This window comes from Melitaea cinxia, chromosome 4, assembly GCF_905220565.1.
Source record: "Melitaea cinxia chromosome 4, ilMelCinx1.1, whole genome shotgun sequence".
In the NCBI taxonomy this organism is placed as follows: domain Eukaryota; kingdom Metazoa; phylum Arthropoda; class Insecta; order Lepidoptera; family Nymphalidae; genus Melitaea; species Melitaea cinxia.
Window position 1 is genome coordinate 12486213 of NC_059397.1, and position 24692 is coordinate 12510904.

The 24692-nt window shown below is 35.9% G+C and overlaps 1 protein-coding gene across 1 annotated transcript; it reads right to left on the bottom strand.

Moving 5' to 3' along the window:
• Positions 1-1354: 1354 nt before the first annotated feature.
• On the bottom strand, positions 1355-11548 carry LOC123669906 (protein krueppel-like). Its single transcript, XM_045603422.1, has 3 exons — positions 11415-11548; positions 11251-11300; positions 1355-2223 (listed from the first exon to the last, which is right to left on the bottom strand). Exons 2-3 carry the CDS (start codon positions 11285-11287, stop codon positions 1355-1357), a joined length of 906 nt encoding a protein of 301 aa, XP_045459378.1. The 5' UTR covers positions 11288-11300; positions 11415-11548.
• Positions 11549-24692: the final 13144 nt, after the last annotated feature.

Below are 24692 nucleotides of genomic sequence, written 5' to 3' on the forward strand. Positions count from 1 at the left end.
TCTTCCGTCATATACGTATACACACGCACATGTAACACCATGTACATTGCGAAATTCATCTTCATATTATATACAGTATTTTTTAATTAAAAATTTAGACAGAATCTTAATCTAAGAATATATTCTTTAGAGATAATAGTTTGCAATGTACATTGCTTAACAGCTTACACTTTTATAAATATTTGTGTCCGTCGTTCGACATACACTAGCGCAGTGTTGACTGGTGATCTTAGAAATATGCGCACAACAATGACCCGTGCAATTTGGCCGTAAATATATACAGATACGATATTAACAGTAATCGTTTTTACGATAGTCGTAAAATATATCAATTCCTACAAACTATCGGATAAATAATAAATAATTTTATTATAGAAATAGCTTTATATACAGAAGCTTGCCGCGCCTGGTCGGCTCGTCCCTTATCTCGTTCTCGCTCTCTCGAAATTGACTCGAATCTAGAGTAATTACTACATCTAAACCTCCATTGATTTCTAATAACAGTCCCCTATCAAAGCATTATTATAGAATCAGTTACATAACGGTTTGCTTTTTGTTACCAAACAAATAAATACTTGTAAAACAATCAAATGCACAAAAAAAAAAATATAAGAAATAAGCACAATTAGGGTAATGGAGAACTGGTTATTGAAAGGCGCATGGATCAGGGTGCAGACAATAGCGATGTATTTGTCGTGAAAGCCCTTCAACTGAATCAATACCTAATAATCAACGATTGTTAAGTAATCATTGTAGCTGAAATAATGAAGCAATGTCGTGGCCTTCTCAGCCTCAGTCGTATTCCGGTTACCGTTCGTCGAGCGTAAGGAAGGACATCGATTGCAGATCAATAAATGTCGGCTGAAGTGAACACGTTTTTTTTTGTACTATAAAGAACAAAAACAATAATAAATCAAAAAATATCTTTTGTGTAACATGTCCTTTCTGCTATTGGAAACAAAAGAACAAAAAGTAGTTTGGTTTTTGCACTACCTCGCCTTGCGATTATGCAAATTGTTCGACAGTTAACTTCTAGAGTATAACATTCACAAAACATTTTTTTATGATATACAATAGAAGTTTTAAAAAAGTTTACTTTAAAAGATCACTATCTAGCAAGGTAATATAAGATGTTTTACAATTTTTAAAGAATTTACACAAAAAGGATAGAAGACCGTTAAAATTGTATTACTTTACCAGTAAGACGTATTCCTTTAACATAATAATAATAAATAATGTCGAGGAGAGCCAGTGAGTAAAAGTTGGTGTCGAACAACGTCGGCGCGGCTCTACATGGGAGGAACTCGTATACCGGCTCAGCGTCGCGAGGCGCTAGGCCCGACGCAAGCACCCACTACGCAGAGTGCATGCGTAAATCAGTTGGCGAATCCGGTGTTGCCGGTCTTCGCGGGAGCGACAAGTCTTCTGGTTCCGTCTGTTCAGGCCACTCATCCCAGCGCCAGTCTGGTGCAACAGCAGCTGGGGGACTCGGTGTGCCTGGCTCACAGCCGTTACCTGAGCATCGATGTAAGGCAGCAGCCTGTCGCCGCCTGAATCTTGCTCCGCAACGACAAGCAAAAGGCGCGTCTCCTTCATGTACTAGTGCGTGAGCTTTGAGCTGATTTGAATCTGAAAATCTTGCGGGGCAGCGAGCGCACGCGTATGGCCGTTCACCGGTGTGAACGCGAAGATGTCTTCTTAGGTTTGCAACTTGTACGAAATGTCGCGGGCAATGTGGGCAGCTGTAAGGTTTTTCTCCTGTATGAAGACGAAGATGTGTTTTTAAATGATGATCCCGTGTGAAGCGTTTATGACATTCGCCACATTCGAACGGTTTTTCGCCAGTGTGCGTGCGTTCGTGATTCTGAAGGACATGTTTATAACCAAACGATCTAGAGCAAACTTTACAAGTGAAAAGCTTATCTCGGGGTGGATCAGTAGCACCAGGGGAAGATCCAGACGACGGAGGTGATGGGGGTGCATTAGATGAATTATCATCGAGTTTGGGAGTGCGTCGGCGTTTGCGCACACGTTCCAGTTCTGGCGCAGGCGGTGGCAGTAATGGAGCGGGAGGCGACGGTGGCCAAGCAGCCAATAGTGCTCCCGAGTAGAGATTAGCTGGAATACCAGCTACCAAGGCAGCAGCTCGGCTAGCTAGTATGTGTTCCGCTAACATTGGCAATGCCTTTTCACGCATACTTGACAGCGACCTTACCGACACACCTGCGAACAATTATTATTTAATTAACAAAGTTACATAAAAAAATTAAAGATTACTAGTTACATAGTATAAAACAAAGTCGTTTCCAGTCAGCCTGTCCCTATGTATGCTTAGATTTTTAAAATTACGCGACAGATATTGATGCGTTTTTTTTAATAGATAGAGTGATTAAGAGAAAGGTTTATATGTACTAGTGGTCGCCCAGAGGTCAGAATTCGACCATAATTATTTTTTTTAATTAAAAAAAATATAAAAATAAAGATCCTTTTTTTAAATTCTTTAATTTGACTTACAGACTGATAATCAGCAAAATAATATAATATGCGTCTGTGTGTCAAATACATCGTAGTGTGTGAATGTTTTTTTTTTTATGTCACATGTTTTTTTTAATGTATTTTTATGCACAATTTGCTGCGTGGTTACGGCATTAAAGAATATAGCCACCTCTCTTCCCGTAGGTGTCGTAAGAGGCGACTAAGGGATAATACAGTTCTACTACAACCTTGAAACTTAAATAGCAGACCGATGGCAGGATAACTAACAATCTACTGTCTTTGAAATATACAGGCCGAAGACGGGCAGCAGCGTCTTCGGTGCGACAAAGCCAGCCCTGCGGTCACCAACCCGTCTACCCAGCGTGGTGACTATGGGCAACGCAGATGAGTTCACGCCATTTTTGGCACGAGCTTGTGGAGGCCTATGTCCAGCAGTGGACTGCGATAAGCTGAATTGATTGGTGATGCATAGCTAAAAATAACCTTCTCTATATAAACTATAAGTGTGCAAAATTTAATACTCCTCCGTCCGCGTAATTTTCGTAAAAAGGGGTACAAATTTTTTGCTTCACGTATTATTATATATAGAAGATCATACATGTGTACAATATAGTAGAGAATCACTGATAATTGTAGAGGTTTCTAATAAGCACATTATTGCGCTTACATTGCAAATAATAATTAAATACAGTATTATACACTTTAAAAAGGTCTACAAAAAAGTCTGCGATGGTATATGTTAATCTCTTAGGGGTAAATCACAATTACCAATTTTTATCCATTCTTTTTTCGAGAAATAATGGCTTATTAACGTAGCGATTTTAAGCCATATAGCATTAAACCTTACGCAATTAAGAACCTTAAATACATTGTGCATTTAATATACATTATTATGGCGCTTTACAACATGAAATTTAATGAATATTTTCGAAAATATTACCGATTATATTCTAATACCGATTATAATCTAAAATACAGGGACATACTTGTAGCAGTCAGCCGGAGGGTCGGCGGCCCGTAAGAGCCACACCACACCGACTTTGTCCTAAGCCGAGGTGCGATCTCGCTAGGAGACACCCTCAGGACGAACGGACATACTGTGCCCCCCTAAAGGGCTTTTTTCTTTATGGCTGGGTCGCAGTACCCGGCCACACGCAGTGACGCTGTCAAGGCCGCTAGGGCTAATAGCACTAGACTCCGAAAAAAAGCGCACTACGCCGAGCGATCGCGCGCATTGTTCGGAGCTTTCTAGTAAAGAAAATAACAATTATTGCTTAATAAAAAACCTGCTTTTCATCGCGACACCGTAATCTGAACTTATAAGTACGCGATAATAAATTTAAAAAATATATATATTCGAAATTGTATGATAGTATTTAAATACTGAAGTAAATTTCTTTTTTAAGGCAAAATGTGCTTTTCAGTGCGACAATTTTTTTCCATTTTTGGAATTATATTTTCGTACTTTAGTGGGTGTTAAGGGTAGTTTTTAAACCGCACTTATAGTAAGTACATTAGGTTGGATAGGATTAGATTATAACCATAATTTATCAATTGTATTTCGATCTTTTTTAAATTTAGAGTTAAGGTAATTTACTTTAGGGCAAGTATTTTTAATTATCGAAAATCATAGTCGTCTAAGATTTTATTTTTATGTTACCCACATTAGGAATTCTAAACATTTTTGAATATCATATCAAAAATTGACCGCTCCAGCGGGGTTCGAACCCGCGTCTCCGACGTACCGTGTCGGCGCTCTAGCCAATTAAGCTATGGAACGATACACCCGCTCGAGCGAAATTTTCGATATGATAATTTTAAATTACGGTTTAAGCGAACCGTGGCGCCGTCTATAGTGAGCTCTTTACAGAAACCCGTAACTATTCAAAGTTTCATATTACAATGAAAATCTTTGACAGGAGACGACACCGTGCTATTTTTAATATCTAAGATTTTATTTTTATGTTACCCACATTAGGAATTCTAAACATTTTTGAATATCATATCAAAAATTGACCGCTCCATTAATATTATATTAAATAATAATTATATTATTATATAAAATTTATTAATTGGCTAGAGCGCCGACACGGTACGTCGGAGACGCGGGTTCGAACCCCGCTGGAGCGGTCAATTTTTGATATGATATTCAAAAATGTTTAGAATTCCTAATGTGGGTAACATAAAAATAAAATCTTAGATATTAAAAATAGCACGGTGTCGTCTCCTGTCAAAGATTTTCATTGTAATATGAAACTTTGAATAGTTACGGGTTTCTGTAAAGAGCTCACTATAGACGGCGCCACGGTTCGCTTAAACCGTAATTTAAAATTATCATATCGAAAATTTCGCTCGAGCGGGTGTATCGTTCCATAGCTTAATTGGCTAGAGCGCCGACACGGTACGTCGGAGACGCGGGTTCGAACCCCGCTGGAGCGGTCAATTTTTGATATGATATTCAAAAAAAAAAAAAAAAAAAAAACATAGTCGTCGTCGAATAGTAAGTAAAATATATTTTTTACTGCAACATACAGTAATAGTATGGCAATTTGTATATACTCGTATAATTGTAATAATGTCTTGTGTAATCATACGTTTAGTTTTATGGTGTGCGTTCAAAAAAGAACTGAGAAAATTTTATAAATCGTTAATAAATCGCAGGGTCCAACCATCAACGTTGCAGGTTTAGATTTGAGCGTTGAGTGTTTTTCACATGGCCAATATATGTATGTCGCTATTTAAAGAGTAGCCTCTAAAGTAAACATGTTTGTATTATCTAATGAAAAAAGCTGTAAACATTATATATAAAGACATTCTGTAGAAATACTAAGTATCAGCATTGCACCCGTGCGAAGCCGGGGCGGGTTGCTAGTATTAATATATTTTATATCGCCTAATCCTAAATTTGTCACGATCACTTCCGTCGCGGGTTAAAACTTGGCCTAAACTAACACGAATCCCAAAACTATCGATAGCATACTTATCAGCATGAGAAGCGAAAAAAATCAAGCAAAAACTAAGTCGACAGTATTTCTTTCACTGCGTCTCTATGTTTACGCCGACGCAGTGAAGGAAACATTTGGTCGCAATCATGCCGTTGCAAGTTGCTTCCGCCCCGACCTGTTGCGCAAATTGACACGATAACTATTTTTCAAATAAATATTACAATATAAAATGGTGTCGTTATTAAAATTTTAATTCCACCCATCCATCCATCGGCCCTTACAAGTCCACTGCTGGATGTAAGCCTCCTGTAATGCTCACCACTCCATTCGGTCCTGTGCCCTCTGATCCAGCGGCTTCCCGCTGTTTTCCTTAGGTCGTCAGACCATTTGGTTGGAGGGCGGACTGTGGTTCTTTTGCCGAGACGTGGTTGCCATTCAAGAACCCTTCTTCTTCATCGGTTTTTCGGTTTTTTTAACAATATGGCCTGCCCATTGCCACTTTAGCTTGCAGATTTTGAAAGCTATGTCGGTGACCTTCGCTTATCTACGAATATCATCGTTTCAAATTCTGTCACGTAGCGAAATACCAAGCATAGCGCTCTGCATCGTTCGTTGAGTGACCTTGAGCCGATGGAAAAAAACATGTAAAGACCACGTCTCAGCGCCGTAGGTCATCACTGGTAACACACACTGCTTAAATACCTTTGACTTCAGGCATTGACGTATATTGAAAGAATATTTTGTAATTTGCCAAACGCTGTCCAAACAAGTTGGATTCTACGAGTTACCTCTCTCGAAATTGGACTTACCCGTACGGATCAGTTGTACCAGGTAGATGTACTCGTCGAGAACTGCGAGAGCTGTGCCCTCAACAACAACGGGTTCGGGTGTGACATGGGCATTAGACATAATTTTAAGACCCACCCGTTTTAAGGCGCTATGAAGGTCACCTAGCATAGTGTTGAGCTCTTCCAGGGACTACACCAGTTTTACTATGTCATCGGCAAATCGAGGGTGTTTGAGGTGTTCGCCTCTGATGTTTATACCTAGCCCTTTCCACTCCATCAGCTTAAACACGTCTTGCAGTGCAGCGGTAAACAGTTTCAGGGATATAACATCCCCCTGCCGAACTAAGCGCTGCAGTGGAATAGGTTCAGTGCCTCCGCCGTGTACGCGGACTGTCATGGTTACGGCTTTGTATATACACTATAACACTTAGATACACCGCTAGTCAATCTGGCACCGCTGGAGAGACTCTAGCACCGCCCAGGTCTCGATAGAATCGAAGGCTATCTCTTAGTCCACATACTCAATACACAATGGCAGATTTTATTCCTCGGTCTTGTGTATAACCTGCCGCAGCGTATGTATGTGGTCCATGATACTGTAGCCTTTTCGGGATCCGCCTTGTCCGGGAGGCTGAAACTCGTCTAACCTGCGAGCAAAACGATTAGTAAGGACCCTCGAAAACAGCTTATAGACGTAGCTCAGAAGCGTGATGGATCTATAGTTCTTCAATAAGGCTCTATCACCCTTATTAAAGAACAAAACCACCACGCTTCTGCTCCACGCCTTCCGCTACTATGACGGCATCAAAAAGCTTTTGGAGTGCCACTAGGAGGGGTTTGCCTCCAGCTTGTAGCAGCTTTGATTTGATATCGTCATCTCTCGGTGGTTTATTTATTTTTAGCTGACTAAGGGCCCTTCTGATTTTGTACTGGCTGACGTCCGGGATATCTTCAGTACAGTGTGGGGTTAATTTGACTCTCTTGTCGTTGTCCATATTGGCAACGGGAGATTTAGAGGAGGTATCGTCGTTCCTGTGGGCCTAGCTAGTAAGGTTGAGAGGGTGGCGCTAAGCTTAGGCAACTCTGCGTTTTCCTGAAGAGTGTCCTAGGTAACACAGTGTCTGTCTGACACTGTCTAAATCGTCTGTAATAGACGGACTAGGCCAATGATAGTCAGAGTGTACACTTCATTAGGTAGGACCGTTCCAGCTTGACATTTATATTTAATGTGCCTCTTACCATTTGGTGATCACTTCTAGTTTTGAGCCTGTTGATCAAGGAGACATCATTAAATATGTGCCGTTTGTCTGCCAATATGAAGTTAATCTCTTAAGGCTTCTTCCTGAAGAAGGAGTTTATCATGACTAATTTCTCCTTCTCCAAGAAGTTAGCAAGCAAGCAGCATCGGTGGTTCCGTTCTTCCACTCTCGTGCCCACTCTTGCACTGAAATGCCTTATCACCACCGTAAAGTAAGTCTTTGAAGCATGTATAGCTATTGACGTCCTCATACATAGCCTCAACCTCGTTGTTTGAGTGTGTCAAGGTCGGTGCATATACCTGTATGACCTTCAATGAATACCATTTCGATATTCTGAGTATAAGGTACGCTATCCCTGCTGACACACTTTCGACTTGCCTCACGTTGTTGACGAGAGACATGTGAATAAAAAACCAGATACCACCTTGGACAGATGTTCGAGTTCTCGGTGATAGAACAAGTTACTGGATTTAAGGATTACCGTGTCCTCCCCCTGTCTTCGGACTTCGGATAATCCTACAATGCGCCATTTTAACTTGTCTATCTCTTCTTCCAGCTCATGCATCTTCTCGTCGGTTCTCAGTGTCTTAGTGTTGTATGTTACCAGGTGCACAGGTCGTTTGAGCCTGTGACAGCTGAATCTCTGCCGGAAATTCTTAGCACCCCCTGCCCCGTCGTAACTATGACCGCTGTCGTAGCCAGAAATAACAGGGGGATCCGACGGGGTCTGGAGGCCGGGATAATTTAGTGCCTATCATTGGGTGTTTTTAGCCATAGTCAGCACACTTAGCACAGCGTGTCGGTGACCACAGTAGATGTTATAATACTCAGTAGACGCTGCTGTCAGTTTCCTGGAATTTTCCCTCGATCGCCTCTTATGACCTCCACGGGGTGAACGGGAGTGGTGCTGCATTCTAACGCCAGCACTACACAGCAACATTTTAATTATATCAGTAAATATAAGAAAAAGTAAACTAAAATAAATGCTTCCGTGAATTATTGTATCGGGGGTTAGAGCTCGCGGGCGGTGTACCCGTCCGGACCACTTACCTATATAATGGAATTAATTATTCTTCAAGCAGCAGACTCCGCCTACGCGTTCCACCTAAATTATATTCAAATATTAATTTCGACGGAGAAAAGCCTTTTGAGAGCACTTAATTAAAATTAGACAAAATCATAATTGAAAGTTCTCCTCGAGGCGTGAAGACAACGGTGGCGGGGAGGGAAGCGCCTTCCTAATATTATCTACTTAGCTGTGAAATTAATTTTGGACACTCCGGCTCTTATCTTCGTACATAATTAAGTATATCTAAATATTTCATTGAAAAGAAAAAAAAACGTCTTGTAAAATACGACTTCGTTTCTGCCTTGCTGTACTACCGATACAATTAGACATATTACTATTTAAATATTGTGTGTATAGACAATTACAGTTAAAATATTAAATAAGATATATGGTACACAAATAATGTTTACTTAGTTACAATATCTAGTTAAAGTTCATAATTGGACAGAGCTCGCACGTACAAACGAGCTTATGCCATAACTTTTTAATAACATTCCGCTCGTTGTTCCGCGGACGAACAGCCGACCGACTTGTGATCAGAATTATAATACTACCTCTTCGAGATATAAGCCTTGTGTGAATTTTTATGAGAACGTTACTTAAATTGACTTTAGCATACGTTCTTTGTAATTGTTTAATTGGCAATATATATAATTACTTACGAAAAATGATTGACTATATTGAGCAATAATTAATTAATGATTGATAAAATATTTATAAAAAAAACATTTACTTTTAATCTTGTAAATTTATTAATAATATAAAATTCTTGTTTAAGTACTTTAGTATCGTTTTCGTCATTTTTATTATTTAGGGACAACCCGTCGGACAAAGAGTAGGCGATAAATTTGAACATTACCTTATGGCGCACCCTTCCGTGCGACGCTTTTTATGTGCTAAAGAGTTGTAATTATCCCCTCTTTATACGCCATAAATATTTGTCAATAACCCATACTCAATACTTTTATGGACTGTCTGCGGCCGCTACTCCATAAGTCATTATTGTGCAAGGGTTCGTTTGATACATAATGACTCTATGATTTTTTTTTTTTGTAAGATAACTTTAAGTGTTATTATCGCTGAATAATTTAATTCTCCATTCAATAAATTAAGTAAAGTCGTCTTGTGATAAAATTAAATATTCTATATCCTTCTTCTTAATAAGGTGAATCTTATCTTTTTAGTTCTAAAACTAATTTCCAAATAATTATTATGACGTCTATAGCCTTTTGATGATAAAGATTATAAATTGATACAATTTTAGTATATTAAATCTAATCGTTAATTTAATAATTTACTATCGTTACGATACGTGACGAAAGACGATTTAAAAACAAATTTAATCAAGGTAACAATAATAGGATTTACTTAGTCTTTTTTTTGTCGTAAGCTACGTAAGTCAACCCCGAATATATGGATTACGATCTAGTATGGTTTCAGTCTTTTAGGGTTAAGCGAAAACCCGTGCACGCTCAGAAAACTATTGTGGCTTCACTAAATAAGTAGTTTTGAGGACACAACGGTTTTAATATTTGGACATGGACATTGGACATTGTACATGTCACTTTACATGGCTTTGCGTTACGTTTACTGTTTGTTGTTGCGTTTTAATTTCATAATTTTTATATGTATATACTCTATGTTTCTGCTGTGTGGTTACGGCAGTAAAGAATATAGCCACCCTCTCTCTTCCCGTGGATATCGTAAGAGGCGACTAATCTTGGAACTTAAAAAGCCGAGCGAAGCTGTCTTTGAAATACACAGGCCGAAGACGGGCAGCAGCGTCTTCGGTGCAACAAAGCCAGCCCTGCGGTCACCAACCCACCTGGCCATCGTGATGGCTATGATTATGGGCAACACATATGATTTCACGCCATTTTTGGCACGAACTTGTGGAGGCCTATGTCCAGCAGTGGACTGCGATAGGCTGAAGTCATGACTCAATATTTCAATTTAACTTTAATTTCTATTATAAAAAAAAAAAAAACAATCATTGTGAAAAAAGTTAATTACATTAACGATTATTAACTTACGAGTTAACCAGTTATGTGAGTAATAACGTATAACGGTAAGTTATGACGGTATAAATTAAACATTTGATGGAAACGAGCATCATTAATTAATTACAATCAAAATTGTGTAACATTTCGTTTTGTCGTTTTCTCAGTTTTATACTAAATTAAATGTACTCATAGTAACAAATAAAATAATTACTATTAAGTTAAAAATATAAATAAAATCTAATAACATACTTACGTTTTAAAAATTAGTATTTTTACTTTCTTGGTTATAATTTTATTGTAAAAAATATGCATTTCTATTAATCAAATAAACTTCGTAATTTCACAACAGGTACTTTTTTTGACACGGATGCACAAAACTGACAAACAATTTAATAAAATAACTGACATGATAAAACAAAACATAAGAATAAGTTACGGTCGCTTATTCTTAAATAGGTATTTCGTAGCGGGTCGTAGCACGGCATTAAGCGCTCGCTACAGACTACGGTTCACTGAATCTGCCAACCTTTCGAATGCAAATAAACCATGTGTGCGATAACCTGACTCCCTCGTCCAATCGCGGCGTACTCTACACGCATGTCTTGAACCGCTAACTTTCAAAACTTTTCATATGACATGCACTTAAAATGTGAACGTTACATTACAATAAAAACACTGAAATGTACAAACCTCTGGAGTTCTGATTTGACTGCAGCGATAAGGCCATCTCACACCAATTTCACGAAATTCATTTATCGTGGCACTCGAAATGTCCTCGTAGTTAGTGTGATAGTCTATTTGATCAGAACAGTTAACGCTAATAATCGGTATTAGTATATAAGTTGCGAAGATGTTGACATGTTCCGCCGCTGCGGAATCGCGTTTGCGAATGAGGATTGCGCAAACAACGAACGCGCTCTGTGAGACCTACCACAACACTGGCGATGGCGCGGCGCTGTCCGGCCGCCCCTCGCTGTAAACACACCCCCACGCCCCTCCCCGGTCGCATCGCCCGCTCCCCTTCCCTACTTCCTCCCCGGTGCACTCCACGTGCACGCAATGCATTCACTTTTTATGGCCGCTACTACATTATGTTTCTCTCCTACTAGTTTTTTAGCCCCTGAAACGAGCATCACATAAGCACTTTTTTATGTTTACGACCAGCTCCCAATCGGAGCGGGCGGTGCTTTCTTCTGTTACTAATTTGAGATCGTAGACAGTTTCTTTCTTTCTTTCATTTTAGAAAACTTTTGTTTAAACTATATCAAAGTAGCTTTTATATATTTCTCATACACAATGAGCACGTGAGACATTAAATAACGTATGAGACATGTTGATACAAGTTCATTTTGTTTCGACCAGATATTTTAAAAGACAAAATATGTTTTCGTAAATATATTAAACATGGAACTATTAATGATGGACATTAACTAAAACGAAATATGTTACCAAATCAGTTTCTTGTGCCAATTTGTTTTCATGTTACTGGAGTAGCACTAGTGTCACCTATAAAAATCTATACTTTTTAACGGACTTCAAAAAAGAGGAGGTTCTCAATTAGACTGTAATTGTATGTGTTTACTGGACCGATTTCAATGATTCCTTTTTTTTAATTGAAAGATGGTGCTTGTCATGTGGTTCCATTTAATTTCAATCGATATTTGATGACTACTTTTGGGGTATTCCCAATAATGCGTATTTAAATGGCTGTTTTATAGACTACGTACGTTGTATTACTTCTCGACGTAATTGAAGTCGGTTTTTTTCGTTTGCGAGCAATCATAATTATTTTTAATTTTTGTTTTCAAATTAATAAGACTTAAATTATTGAATAATAAGCATGACTAAGTGTAAAACAAGTGCTGGTTTGTGTATGGATAATGTTATTAATATAGTTTTATGGCAGGCACATTTAGTTAAATCTATATGTTTAAAAAATGCTGAAATGTTTATACGCGTACCTATAACTTTCAAACGACTGCATCAAATCGGATATTTATTTGTGTTTGCTATTGTAGGGAGCACGGTTTGTATAAAAGAAAATAAAACAAAATCTCGAAAAAACATTAAGTCAGCTATTGATAAATGAAATATAGGTAATTGACCCTTATTGAAGTGCAACTGCGCTGTACATTAGTGTTTCATGTAATGTACCTATTACTTAGTTGTAATCTTAGAACGTTCTGAACGGTACGACGGATTTCGATATATTATAGTATCCTAAAATTAGTCATAAGCGCTTGGCATAGTGTGTTAAACATTAAAATATGGCGTCTTGAGAAAAACATTAAATTTATATTTTTATAATGAGGTATATTATTGAAGAATCTCATTTACATATATAATTTACTTCGACGCGATAACTTTTCATTCATAATAGAAGTTGTATTTTCTCGTTAATTAACTATTTCATGTCATATACATATATACGAGTCAATGCGCTTCAATGGTCACTCGATATAATACAAATCACAAATAATAAGTAGAAACCATAGGATGAAATGTCATTATGTAATATCTTACTAAGTTAAAAAATTAAGAACTGGAAACAGTACGTACATTTGTAAAAAGAGGACAGTTGTCATTTCTAATTGAATTTAAAAAAAAAGCAAGATATATTGATGCAACTGTCAATATTCGTGTACGTGTGTTTGTCTATACTAGACGTACTCCTGTGAGTGTTTTCTGTATTAGTAGGTACTAGTGATCGCCCAGTGGTTGAAATTCGACCATAATTTATTTTAATTATAAGTTTGAACATTATTTAAGGTTCTGTTGTCAAAAACTCTACTTCTATAATAATAAACAAATGAGTATATATGCGTGTGTGTCAAATACATGGTAGTGTGTGTATTTTTTTTTATTGATTTAATGTATTCAATACATAATTTAAAAAAAAAATATTAGCATTCTGCACTCCTTTTTTATATAAACTATAAGTGTGCGAAATTTCATACTCCTCTGTCCGCCCAATTTCTTAAAAAGGGGTACAGAGCTTAAAATGCTTCACGTATTAATATATGTACATATAAATAATTAAAACTATTTTTTTTATACATACATACAATCACGCCTCTTTCCCGTAAGTGAAAGCAGAGACCTCTTCTTTCCACTTGCTACGGATCCTTACATACTTCTTTCGCTTCGTCCACTTTCATTATTCCCTTCATACATGGTCTTCGGTTTAGGGTACTCTTGACCTGGCCTTTTTTCAAGACGTTCCTTATTTGGTCCCGACACGTCCACCTAGGTCTACCCCTTCCAACCCTTCTATTCACACTCGCCTTATACACTTTGTTCGTCAATCGTTCTTCACTCACTCTCTCGACATGGTCAAACTATCTGAGCATACCTTTCTCAATTTTTGTCACTACATGTTCTTTCAGACCACAACGTTTTCTTATCTCACTATTTCTTATCCTTTCACTCAGTTTAACTTTTATCATACTTCTTAACGCCCTCACCTCAACTGCATTTATTCTGCTTTCATGTTTCTTCTGCCATACCCAACTTTCACTTCCGTACCTGAGTGTCGGTACCAACACCCGCTCACGCACAGCCAAACGAGCCACGTTAGACACCCTTCGAATGCTCATAAAGGAGTGCAAAGTTCCACTCACTCTGTTTCCTGCATTCACTCTTCTTTCAATATCACTCTCACACTTTCCATCGCTATCAGATTTTTTTTATAGATGGCAGATAAACATATTTAGTTACAGACATTATAAGTTAGGTACTCTGCGGTTATAGGATAATCTTAGTGATAAAGCTCTAAATTGCGATGTGATTGATTCTAGCAAACCATGAACGATAAATTAATGTTATGTCATAAGTTTGTTGATACTCGTGAAGTCACGGGCTCACGGCGTTGTGGCGAAAGCGTCTGCAATGTCGCCGCAACAACGGTATTTTTTTACGATTAAAGCGACAAAAAAAGCGTACGGTACACGTGATGGTAAGCGCCTACTTATCTACCTGTGATCTTTTGTAAGATTGATTTAGTCGTTTCAAAATGACAATCGCGGAATGTCTAGTATAGTGAAGGGGTTTTAGTGCTAGATTTCTTTATTGCTTTTACCTATAATATCTACTTTTTAAAAAACATAGAATAACCTCACAACACTTACGATCCTTCGAACCGATTCTAGTCTAGCTACATAAACAATTGTCATCCACGTACTAGAAAAGTACCAGTATGTAAAAGCTAATACTCATTATAACATTAAAACTTAAATTAACTGATATATTGAACTTGAGATAAAATATCTCAGGCTCAATCAGTCCAGTTGGTACGAGTATTCCGAATTTTTTATTGTTTATTATTATTATTTTTATGATTCTATTATTTGAATTGTCTTGTATGTTTTTGTTCATTTATATTTAATTAATTGTAACTTTATTAATTATTTAAAAAAAAATATATTAAAAATTTAATATAATTATTATCTGACTTGCTTTGACATGTGAATTTTGTGTCACCTACAAGTTGTACACATCAGAGTTAATTTGCATTTTCTATTACAAAAATGTTATCATGTGTGTACTGCTGGTGTCCTATTTATTTAAATGAATGAATAAATATTCGTACAATGCGTACGAAACAAATGATTTATTGAATATATATAAAAAATTGTTTTGTCTGTTTAGTCAGTTTATGGACGATAGTTTTACGTGATAACGTCATAAAGAAATATTGATGAAAAATTACATATTTTTATGAATTGAATTGAATTATTATCACTGAATCGTTTCGAACTGCTAGCTCTGGCGTCACGCGAAAAAAGCTAAATGTGTCACAAGCCAACGCTTGGGCCGATCATGGCTCTCTATCGCTTGCTCTGCGCTCCGCTTGCACGCTCAGGGTCAGGCGGAACGTCGGATGCATGCACGAAAAAGGTTGACTCAATGTTCAGTTACGCTCATTGTCCCGTTATGCTCATTGTACGCTTGCGCCGTATCTATCTCTCTTCCACTCGATTGGCCTATGCGTCCGAGGAGATGTTTTGTTAAGACGTTGTCACGTTAAACTATCGTCCGTAAACCAACTTTACAGACAACCAATTTTTTTTTCGTTCATGCAGTCTGTGTTCATCTCTTTACCTATAAGAAGTTATTACGTCAAAACCAACAACTAAACTGCCAACAAAAGTCCCGTAAAAACCGGTCCAGTCGTTACAAGAATTAGCCGGAACAAACAGACAGACAGACAGACAAACAAAAATTGTAAAAAATGTTAATTTGGTACTTGTACATCCATATGCGTTTAGCAAAAAGTGATTATTTTATTATTACAAATAGACACTCCAATTTTATTTATTTTTATAGATAACGGACATATTACTATAATAGTTTTTAACAAGTCGCAAAAAATTACATTTCAGAAAATATCCATCTTTGGACGTCCTACGATAACTATTTATTAGATTAATTTGAACGTTAGTACCTAAAAGCTTATGACTCTAAGCATCAATTACAAAGCATGGCTTTTTACTTTTTTACTATCATAAAAAACAACATGTCGGTGGAGTGAATTGCTAGAAGTAATAAAAATGTTAGTCTATAACAACAATACTCACTACTATCCGTTAAATGTTATTATTACTTATAACCGATTCGACGACATAATCAAGTGCTTATATGAAAAGTGCAAGTAAATTGAATTCCGAAAAGAGTACTAATACATACCCATGAAAGTGAGAAATAATCGTTTATATGATTTAAAGCAATTGTTTCCTAACTTCGTCCCTCAATAACTCCTGAGGCAACTATTGACTCAAAGACAACACATAAAAAAACATAAGTGTCGGGACACAGTGGCGTATCGCGTAAATTAAACGTTTTTATCGCGCACACGGCTCTGGCTATTTTTACCGTTTTCACTATTTATACCGGCTTTAGAAGCACGCGCCCTACGCTCTCCGCGCTTTTTATCCTGACATAAGGAAGCTCTGCGGTCGTTCCTCTGATAACTCTATTATTAGGATAACATAACATATGCAGTAAATACTAATTAAAAATTGTGCCGTATATTGTACATAGTGCATTATATTAAGGTTTAAAGAATTTATTTTTTAATAAAAACATAACGTTCACTTAAAATGAGATACAATCAATATACTATAGAAGGATTTAACAATTTTTACCTCTGGAATGCTTAATCGAATCATTTATCATTATAAAACATTGTTTATACGTGTTCTTTTCGTTTTGATTAAAAATATTCATGCTGTCCGAACCTCTAACATGATTTGGTACATTATTATATATGTAGCTGCACTCCCTCAAACAATATTGTTTTCTTGCCATACTTTGTACGTACACCAGTCAGCATTAAATTATCCTCGTTTTTTAAATTGTGTTTAGTTATTTTTTTATCAATTTTGATATTAGAGTGTATTCAAATATGTACGATTTTATTTTTTTGTGCTACCCACACATTAGGAATTCTAAACATTTTCATATTCAAAAATGTGTATTCAAATGTTTTGATAATGTTCTTTATCAGTATGCAGGTGTAATAGGTGTATAATTGGGTGATATTTAAAAATTTTGTTTCTTGTTATAATTTATTGGTTAATGTAAAATAGGGATAGCGAAATAGTACTTTGATAATTTTATTAATTTCTACTAAAAAAAAATATTAATTTAAAACTTAACTTTCTCTTTAGATAAACTATTCATATATATATAAATAGGTAGGTTATATAAAAATAAGCAAATTTTCATGATTATTAAAAAATATTATGTGTAAGTTTTCTTCTATATTCAGTTTACTTTAAATATTATAATTAAAAAAACTATTAAGCTTCTTTCAAAACGCACGGTTAAAGATTGTTAGTTTTTTAAGCTGCGCTCCCACCTGCTGCTGTCGCGTGCCTAAAACATTTGTTGGAAAATTAACTCTACGGCGTTCATATTAAGAAACATATTTGTAATGTTGTTATGCTTAAAAAACCATGCAGTTTTTTATTGTTAAAAAAACATTCCCTGTCTCGTTCACTTGAGATCCATTATCCTAGTTCATCAGGATGTTTAGGTTTGTTATCTCGCACACGCCGTCGCACCTTGCTTCGGTTTCGGGAGCAGACCCTCAATGTATTACCAGGCAATCTATAAATTAGGTAACAACAGGATCTTTGTCTCGCAAACATTTGCAGATAAAAAACCTTGAAGGCAGGTGTTTTGGAGACTTTATCTAAAATCAACATTAGTTATATGTAACTAACGTTAATTATAAAGACATAAAAACTACCAAAAAAAAATCGACATCATTGAAATTGCAGATTCTATCGTATAAACAAATATTTATGTTTAGTCTCAATATTTCTTTAGTAAAAGGTACAATAATAATTTTTTTGTAACTAAGTTTTATGATTCGTGAGAATAATTGTTCCTACCCTTAAAACTCTTGTTCCCTCGATCAAGACGAATACTTTACCTACCTTAATGTTAAATTTTAAAACCTTGATATGTTATATAACTTATAATGCTTATTAACATTTTAGCTTATATACATAAATACCTATATAGGACCAATAACATTTTACAAAACATTATACTGTAATACATATAAAACTTGAAGCTATAACGAAAATGTTATGTTAAAAATTATAGTTCTTTCAAATAAAGTAAATGTGAGTAAATCTGTTACGTAATTTTGCACATTTTGTATGCTGTTACATTATTTAAATATGTAAACTTTATGTCAATTCAGGTTACGAATAAAACTCCGTATAATACATTTGTACTGTGATAAAAGCGAAAGTTCTTTTGTTTCGAGAAAGCCACGACCCTCTGTGGACTACTCCGTCAAAGGAGCTAACTCTTTGAAGCCGTGAAACCACAATTAAGCCTTGCCGAGGAGAATTCAAGGATACGTCACTTTACCCAAAAGAAGTGCTTTATAAAATCCATCCAAACAATTTTACTTTTTCTTTATTCGCACTGCTAATATAAATGCTCTTTGTCTAACATATTGTTTGAAAACAATAGAACCCTTTTAGACATTGATAGAAAGATCGCACCATTTGAATCTGTTCATTTTGCACAGGTACATTGCTTTGTTATAGATACTATACATAAAAAAATACTTTCGTTGCGGGTGTACTTTAGTTCTTTCTACAAACAAAAATATATATATATATAAATAAAACGAATATTTTAATTATTTATTTCTGTTTTTTCTTTTCTTTTGTTGCACAACTTTTACTTGTATCATTTTAATTATAGTATTTATACATTTATTAAAATGATAATGAAATTGACGTACTAGCTCCACAAACACATACAAATCCATAATTATTATAAGTCAACCTGTCGTTTAGAGTTAAAGACATGATCCCGAGTAGAAATTTTTTCGTCTTCCTTAGAAAGACCGGACCAGGCATGCCTGATGAGGACTAGATAAGGCATGTAACGCAGATGATTGGTCTGGACCTGGTCAGGATGAGATAAGATTTCCTGATCGGGTCCAGATTAGGAAATCTAGGAAATCTCATCTCATCCTGATCAGCCGGTTCAGTCCGGTCCTTTTAAAAAACACGAATGTCTATTCTTGAAAAAATTGTTTAATAAAAAAAAGCGAATTGATATTATAAATATGTTACTTAACATAATTATTATGATATTCATTTCCGTTTATTTTTTCGTATCAGGCTCAGTTCGCGTAATTTCTTTCAGGCTATCCTGATTTGGTTGAACCAGACCTTTTTTCTAGTCGGGCAGATCATGTATCTGGACCTGATCAGGATAGAATGAGGCATGCCAGATACGGCAAGCTCTATCAGGACCAGGTCTGGTGGAGCCTGATGTTTTTAAGCGCACTTAGTATATATACAGTTATCAGGACAGTCTAGCAGGGAGTCCATTTCTACACAGTGGAGCAGTCGTAGGAAGTAGTTAATTAGTGGTTAATTATTAGAAGTTAATAAATAAAATTTAATTTATAACAATAGTTAATTAATAATATTATAAAATATTTTGATATTTTAATTAAAAACATAAATAAATAATACATTGGAAAAAATAAAAGGAAATAAATATCATAATAATTATGTTAAGTAACATATTTATAATATCAATTCGCAATTTTTATTAAATAATTATTTCAAGAATATACATTTATGTTTTTTAAAAGGACCGGACCGAACCGGCTGATCGGAATGAGATGAAATTTCCTGATCTGGACCCGATCAGGAAATCTCATCTCATCCTGATCAGGTCCAGACAAGTCTTCTGCGTTACATACCTTATCCGGTCCAAATCAGGCATACCCGGTCCGGTCCTTCTAAGGAACACGAAAAAATTTCTACTCGGGGGTGATCGCTTATCATCGGGTAAGCCGTACGCTTGTTTGCCGACCTAGTTATATATGTCCCTGTGCCCGCGGCTTCGCCCGCGTTGAAATTAGTGTGTTACAAAGTTTTCCCGGCAAACTTCCAGTGAAACACTCATCAAAATCGTTCCGTAAACCTTTCTCTTGAACCGCATTAAAATCCGTTCAGTAGATTTTGAGGGAATCGATCACATACACTTTTCTTAACGGATGTCTACACCTTATATGGAATCTACCTGCCAAATTCAAGTTTGTAGGTGTTATAGTTTCGGAGATTTCGTGATGAGTGAGTGACCTTTCGCTTATATATTAATTAAAAAATTATTAAGATTATTAATTAAATAAGTATTAAGATTACTCAAAAAGTAGTTTTTTTTTTTTTATGTCACTAGGTCGGCAAACAAGCGTACGGCTCACCTGATGGTAAGCGATTACCGTAGCTTATAGACACCTGCAACACCAGAAGCATCGCAAGCGCGTTGCCGACCCAATCCCCAATCCCCCCAGGAGCTCTGGTCACCTTACTCACCAACAGGAACACAATACTGCTTGAAAACAGTATTATTTAGCTGTGATCTTCTGTAAGGTCGAGGTACTACCCCAGTCGTTATCAGATCTCAATAAAATTTATGTGTGACCACATGACAAACATCAGCTTTCGATTAAATTATTTTCGATAAAAATTATTAAAATCGGTACATCCAGTAGAAACTTATGCGGTATAATACAACGTAGGTCGACGAAAAAAGCGTCAAGTAAAAACGCATTATATCGAACTGAGAACCTCTTCCTTTTTTGGAAGTCGGTTAAAAACAAAAAACACACGAATCCCGTCGCGCTAACGGTAAATGAACCTAAAATTAACGCAGTTCCTCTTTTTAAGATATCATTCATTTTCAATAATTTTTCATAAAAGAATCATAAACTTTATTGAGCATATTCCAATGACAAAAGACAGGGACACAAACGGTTCTATTAATGCACTTCTAAAAAATGATATTTTTCAACTCTCTCAAAGTAAACAACTCTCTTTTATAACACTATTGTTCGTCAAACTCTCGCAAATTTAGTCAAAGGTGCCGCCTGTGATTAATCGTCTACAAGACAAATGCTAAATACGTTGTGTATCAGTATAATAAAAATTTCGTTTTCTTTTATTTTAATTGCCAAAGAAACTGTTTATCTTTCTTTCTTTCTGTCAGTTTATTTTGGCGAAATCCGATACTACTGCTGGCACTATAACTACTGCTGCTACTACTGCTATTGTATTTCCCAGACTGCTACTCCTACTGCTACTGCTCCTTTTTTATATAACTATCCCTTTTAATGGGTGTTCGATATTATCGAAGATATAAGTATGAAACTTTGTATTTAGGCAATTGATAAGAAGTCAGTGTGCTATTTGCAAAATAAACTAACCAATTTAAAATTCTACTCCAATTAACTATTCCTGGTGGATGACTTGAATATAGTAAACCTAACTCTTAGCCGTTTTAATCGAAGGCCTGTAAAAGCATACATTATACAATGTGATTGCTTACAATATGATTCGCCTCCCTCCCGTGTGAACGACAGATGTGCACTGGCGCCGCGGAAATTATAAAAATTGTGAATATTTCATTCACATTATTGCGTATTCGGCCGTTACGAATCAATTGCATACAATAGCTTCGAGTTAAAAGATTTTTTTTTTTTATTTGAAGGTGTTTTTGATGTAAATTTTAGGTAAAACCAACCACCTAATAAAATAAGGGTGAATCAAAAGTTAAAGTACAATCTAACAATCTTATGATTGATTACAAACTTGTTTTCGCTTTTATTTAGTTAGATTGACATTTCAATGACGAAAAATTGACGTACCTACGTTTCATATAATTGTGTTTTTTTAGTAAAAATGATTATTAATTTAACAGCTTATAAACTATTATTGAATTAGAATTTGATTGCTTTGCAAATAGTGACTTTCATAGAAACTGACAAGTAATTCTTATATTATACGCCAATTACTGTTGTATTATTACATTTCGCTGAACTTTTTATGTGACATTAAAACATCACGAGGTAAATAAATTGCATAGGATAAATCCACAGACTCCTAATATAATCAAACGATGCAAAAAGCAAAGCATTATATGTTATGTAATTTTTATCCGTTATTCCTTCGTATCATCGTTTCGGTACATCACGCAGGTGAGAGCCAGAGACAATCGAACGAGTATAAAGTATAAAATATCGCCTCCAAAGGATTCGCATTGAATATTTATCCCCAGCCACGTAGCCTTGTCCGAGCGCCCTTTGTTCTCGACGGCCGTTTAAACTTTTGATTCTGCAACGACAACAGTAAACTGGACCCTCAGAGTTGATAAAATACCCTACATATGTTTCAGTGTTAAGCAAAATTGAGCTGTAACTCTGAGGATTTAAAGTTCAAATAATTATACTTCCTGCAGCGGGCGATACGTCATTCGGTCAATGACAGTTGGCTATTTCTATGCTTGCGTCACGGACTCTCCCCTTCCGGGTGTGATGAATAATTCCCTTTTCTGTTCGAAAGAATTGTCCTTGCGAACTAACTCGGCGACTCGATACGCGTCGTCGGTCGCTCCGCATAAATGTGAATTATATCCTACACTATCCCACTTAGTGAACTTCTTTTTTATTTCAACCCTAAAGCGGGATTTATATTTAGTCCCAAGCGAACATTACGGGATTTTGTATGTTCATATGCCTACGGACACTACCTACTACGTCTGATTTAGTAAATGGCTGCTTGTTTAACGAGGTAATTTATGATTTTGTCTAAAATACTTTTTTTTTGCAATTATTTTACCACTTTTATCTTCTCATAACCAAAAATAATAATTATTATGAATCATGAACGTGTACAAAAAGATAAAAGTAAAAGTTCATGTAGATATATTTTTTCATTAAATAATTGTTATAATATTTTTTCAATAATATATATTTTTCTTAATATTAAAAATGTATTAAAAAGTATAATAGGTCAATAAAACAAATAAGAAATAAAAACACGTGTGTGTGTGTGTGTGTAAGTTCTGACACGCAACTGGAGTGTAAACTTATTTATTTATTTATTTTACACTTTATTGTACACCAAACAAGAAATAAAATAAACAAGCAACATTAACAATACTTAGTAGAAACATGTACAAAAGGCGGTCTTATGCTAAAAAGCAATCTCTTCCAGGCAACCTTAGGGTTAGGGCAAAGGAGATGATATATTGAAGATGTAAGTGTACAGTTTCATGTTATAGAAAGCAAAGCAAAAAAGATAGATTTTTACATAATACATCTATACTAATAAATAAAATTGGAGTGTCTGTAATATTAAAATAACCGCTTTTACTAAATTCATAATTATGTATGTATACACGGTACGTATACCAAAATAACAATTTTCATAAGTTTTGTCTGTTTGTCTTACTAGCTTGTCTGTTAAATTACCGTGACCGTGATATTTAAAAATAAAAATTTTCTATTAAATTAATGACATTACAATTAATTAAAACAATAAACATCTAAATATAAATTGACGCTATTCATATCGGTACAATAAATGCTGATATACCCGCACTATTATGTATAGATAGATATCTATTGTTACAGCTGAAAGTGCTGTAAACCATAACTTTTAGAGTCCTATATTTTTATACCGCGCGCGTTCATCGTTCCTCACTCTAGTAAACTTCACAGGAATCTCGAAATTTAAGCCACCAAACATATAATGTAAGTGTGCACATAAAGGTTATATAATTAAATAATAATATACTATGTATACGTGCGATAGCGGAGACCGTCCGGCTGGACGCGATTAAGGGACAACTCGATCACTCCTTCTAACCAACCCCATTCATAACGTCTTTCAAATGTCTCGGCTTTTGTATCTTCTGCGATCGCCAAAGCTGTCAGCCATTGTGACGCACGACTCATCTCGTCTGCTGTCAAACGTCTTGCACAAATTCAAAAATAACATTGATATTTTTTTTTTCGATGTTCCTGTACAAACGTTAGATAAGCTTAGTTTTTGGACTATAGTTAATGTAAACAAGGAACGTGTCCTGTTCCTTATCTATACATTTCACGACAAAACGATTTTAGAATAATACGTTGTATAACAATTACATATATAATTCATAACATTGATTATTGTGAAGAAATTATAAAAAAAAAAAAATATTACGTTCGTATGGGTTTGCTCAGTATCTATTATTTATTTTTTTATACAAGGTAAGAGTAGGACATGGGGGGTTGTACATTAACACGTGAGTCTAGAAAGGGGAGAAGGGAGGGGGCTCGAAAAAAATTACAAAACATCACAAGGACTCTGATGTAATGAAATATCGCATGTAATTATTTTTTATTTAGTTTAAATTTTGTCATCAACAACTTTGGTGTAGTAGTGCGAGAAGTCACATAATACACCGACGGTTTGCTTGTTCGATTCCCGCTCAGGATGAATATTTGTATATGTGCAAATATTTCTTTCCGTTTTGGATGTCTATCCTTGTGGTTTTCGTCACCGTGCCTCGGAGAGCACGTTAAGCCGTCGGTTCCAGTCGTAATCATAAATAACTGATAGCGATCGTTACTCATAGTAGGGAACATACCCGCAAACCCGCATCGGAGCAGCGTGTTGGATAAAGCTCCAATCCTTCTCCTACACAGAGAAAGAGACCCAGCAGTGGGACGTTGCAAGCTGAATGCGTGGAATTCGTAGTTTTTGTTAGTCTAAAAACTCACCATACATGAGGGAGTAGGGAGATAAAAAGTTACTAGA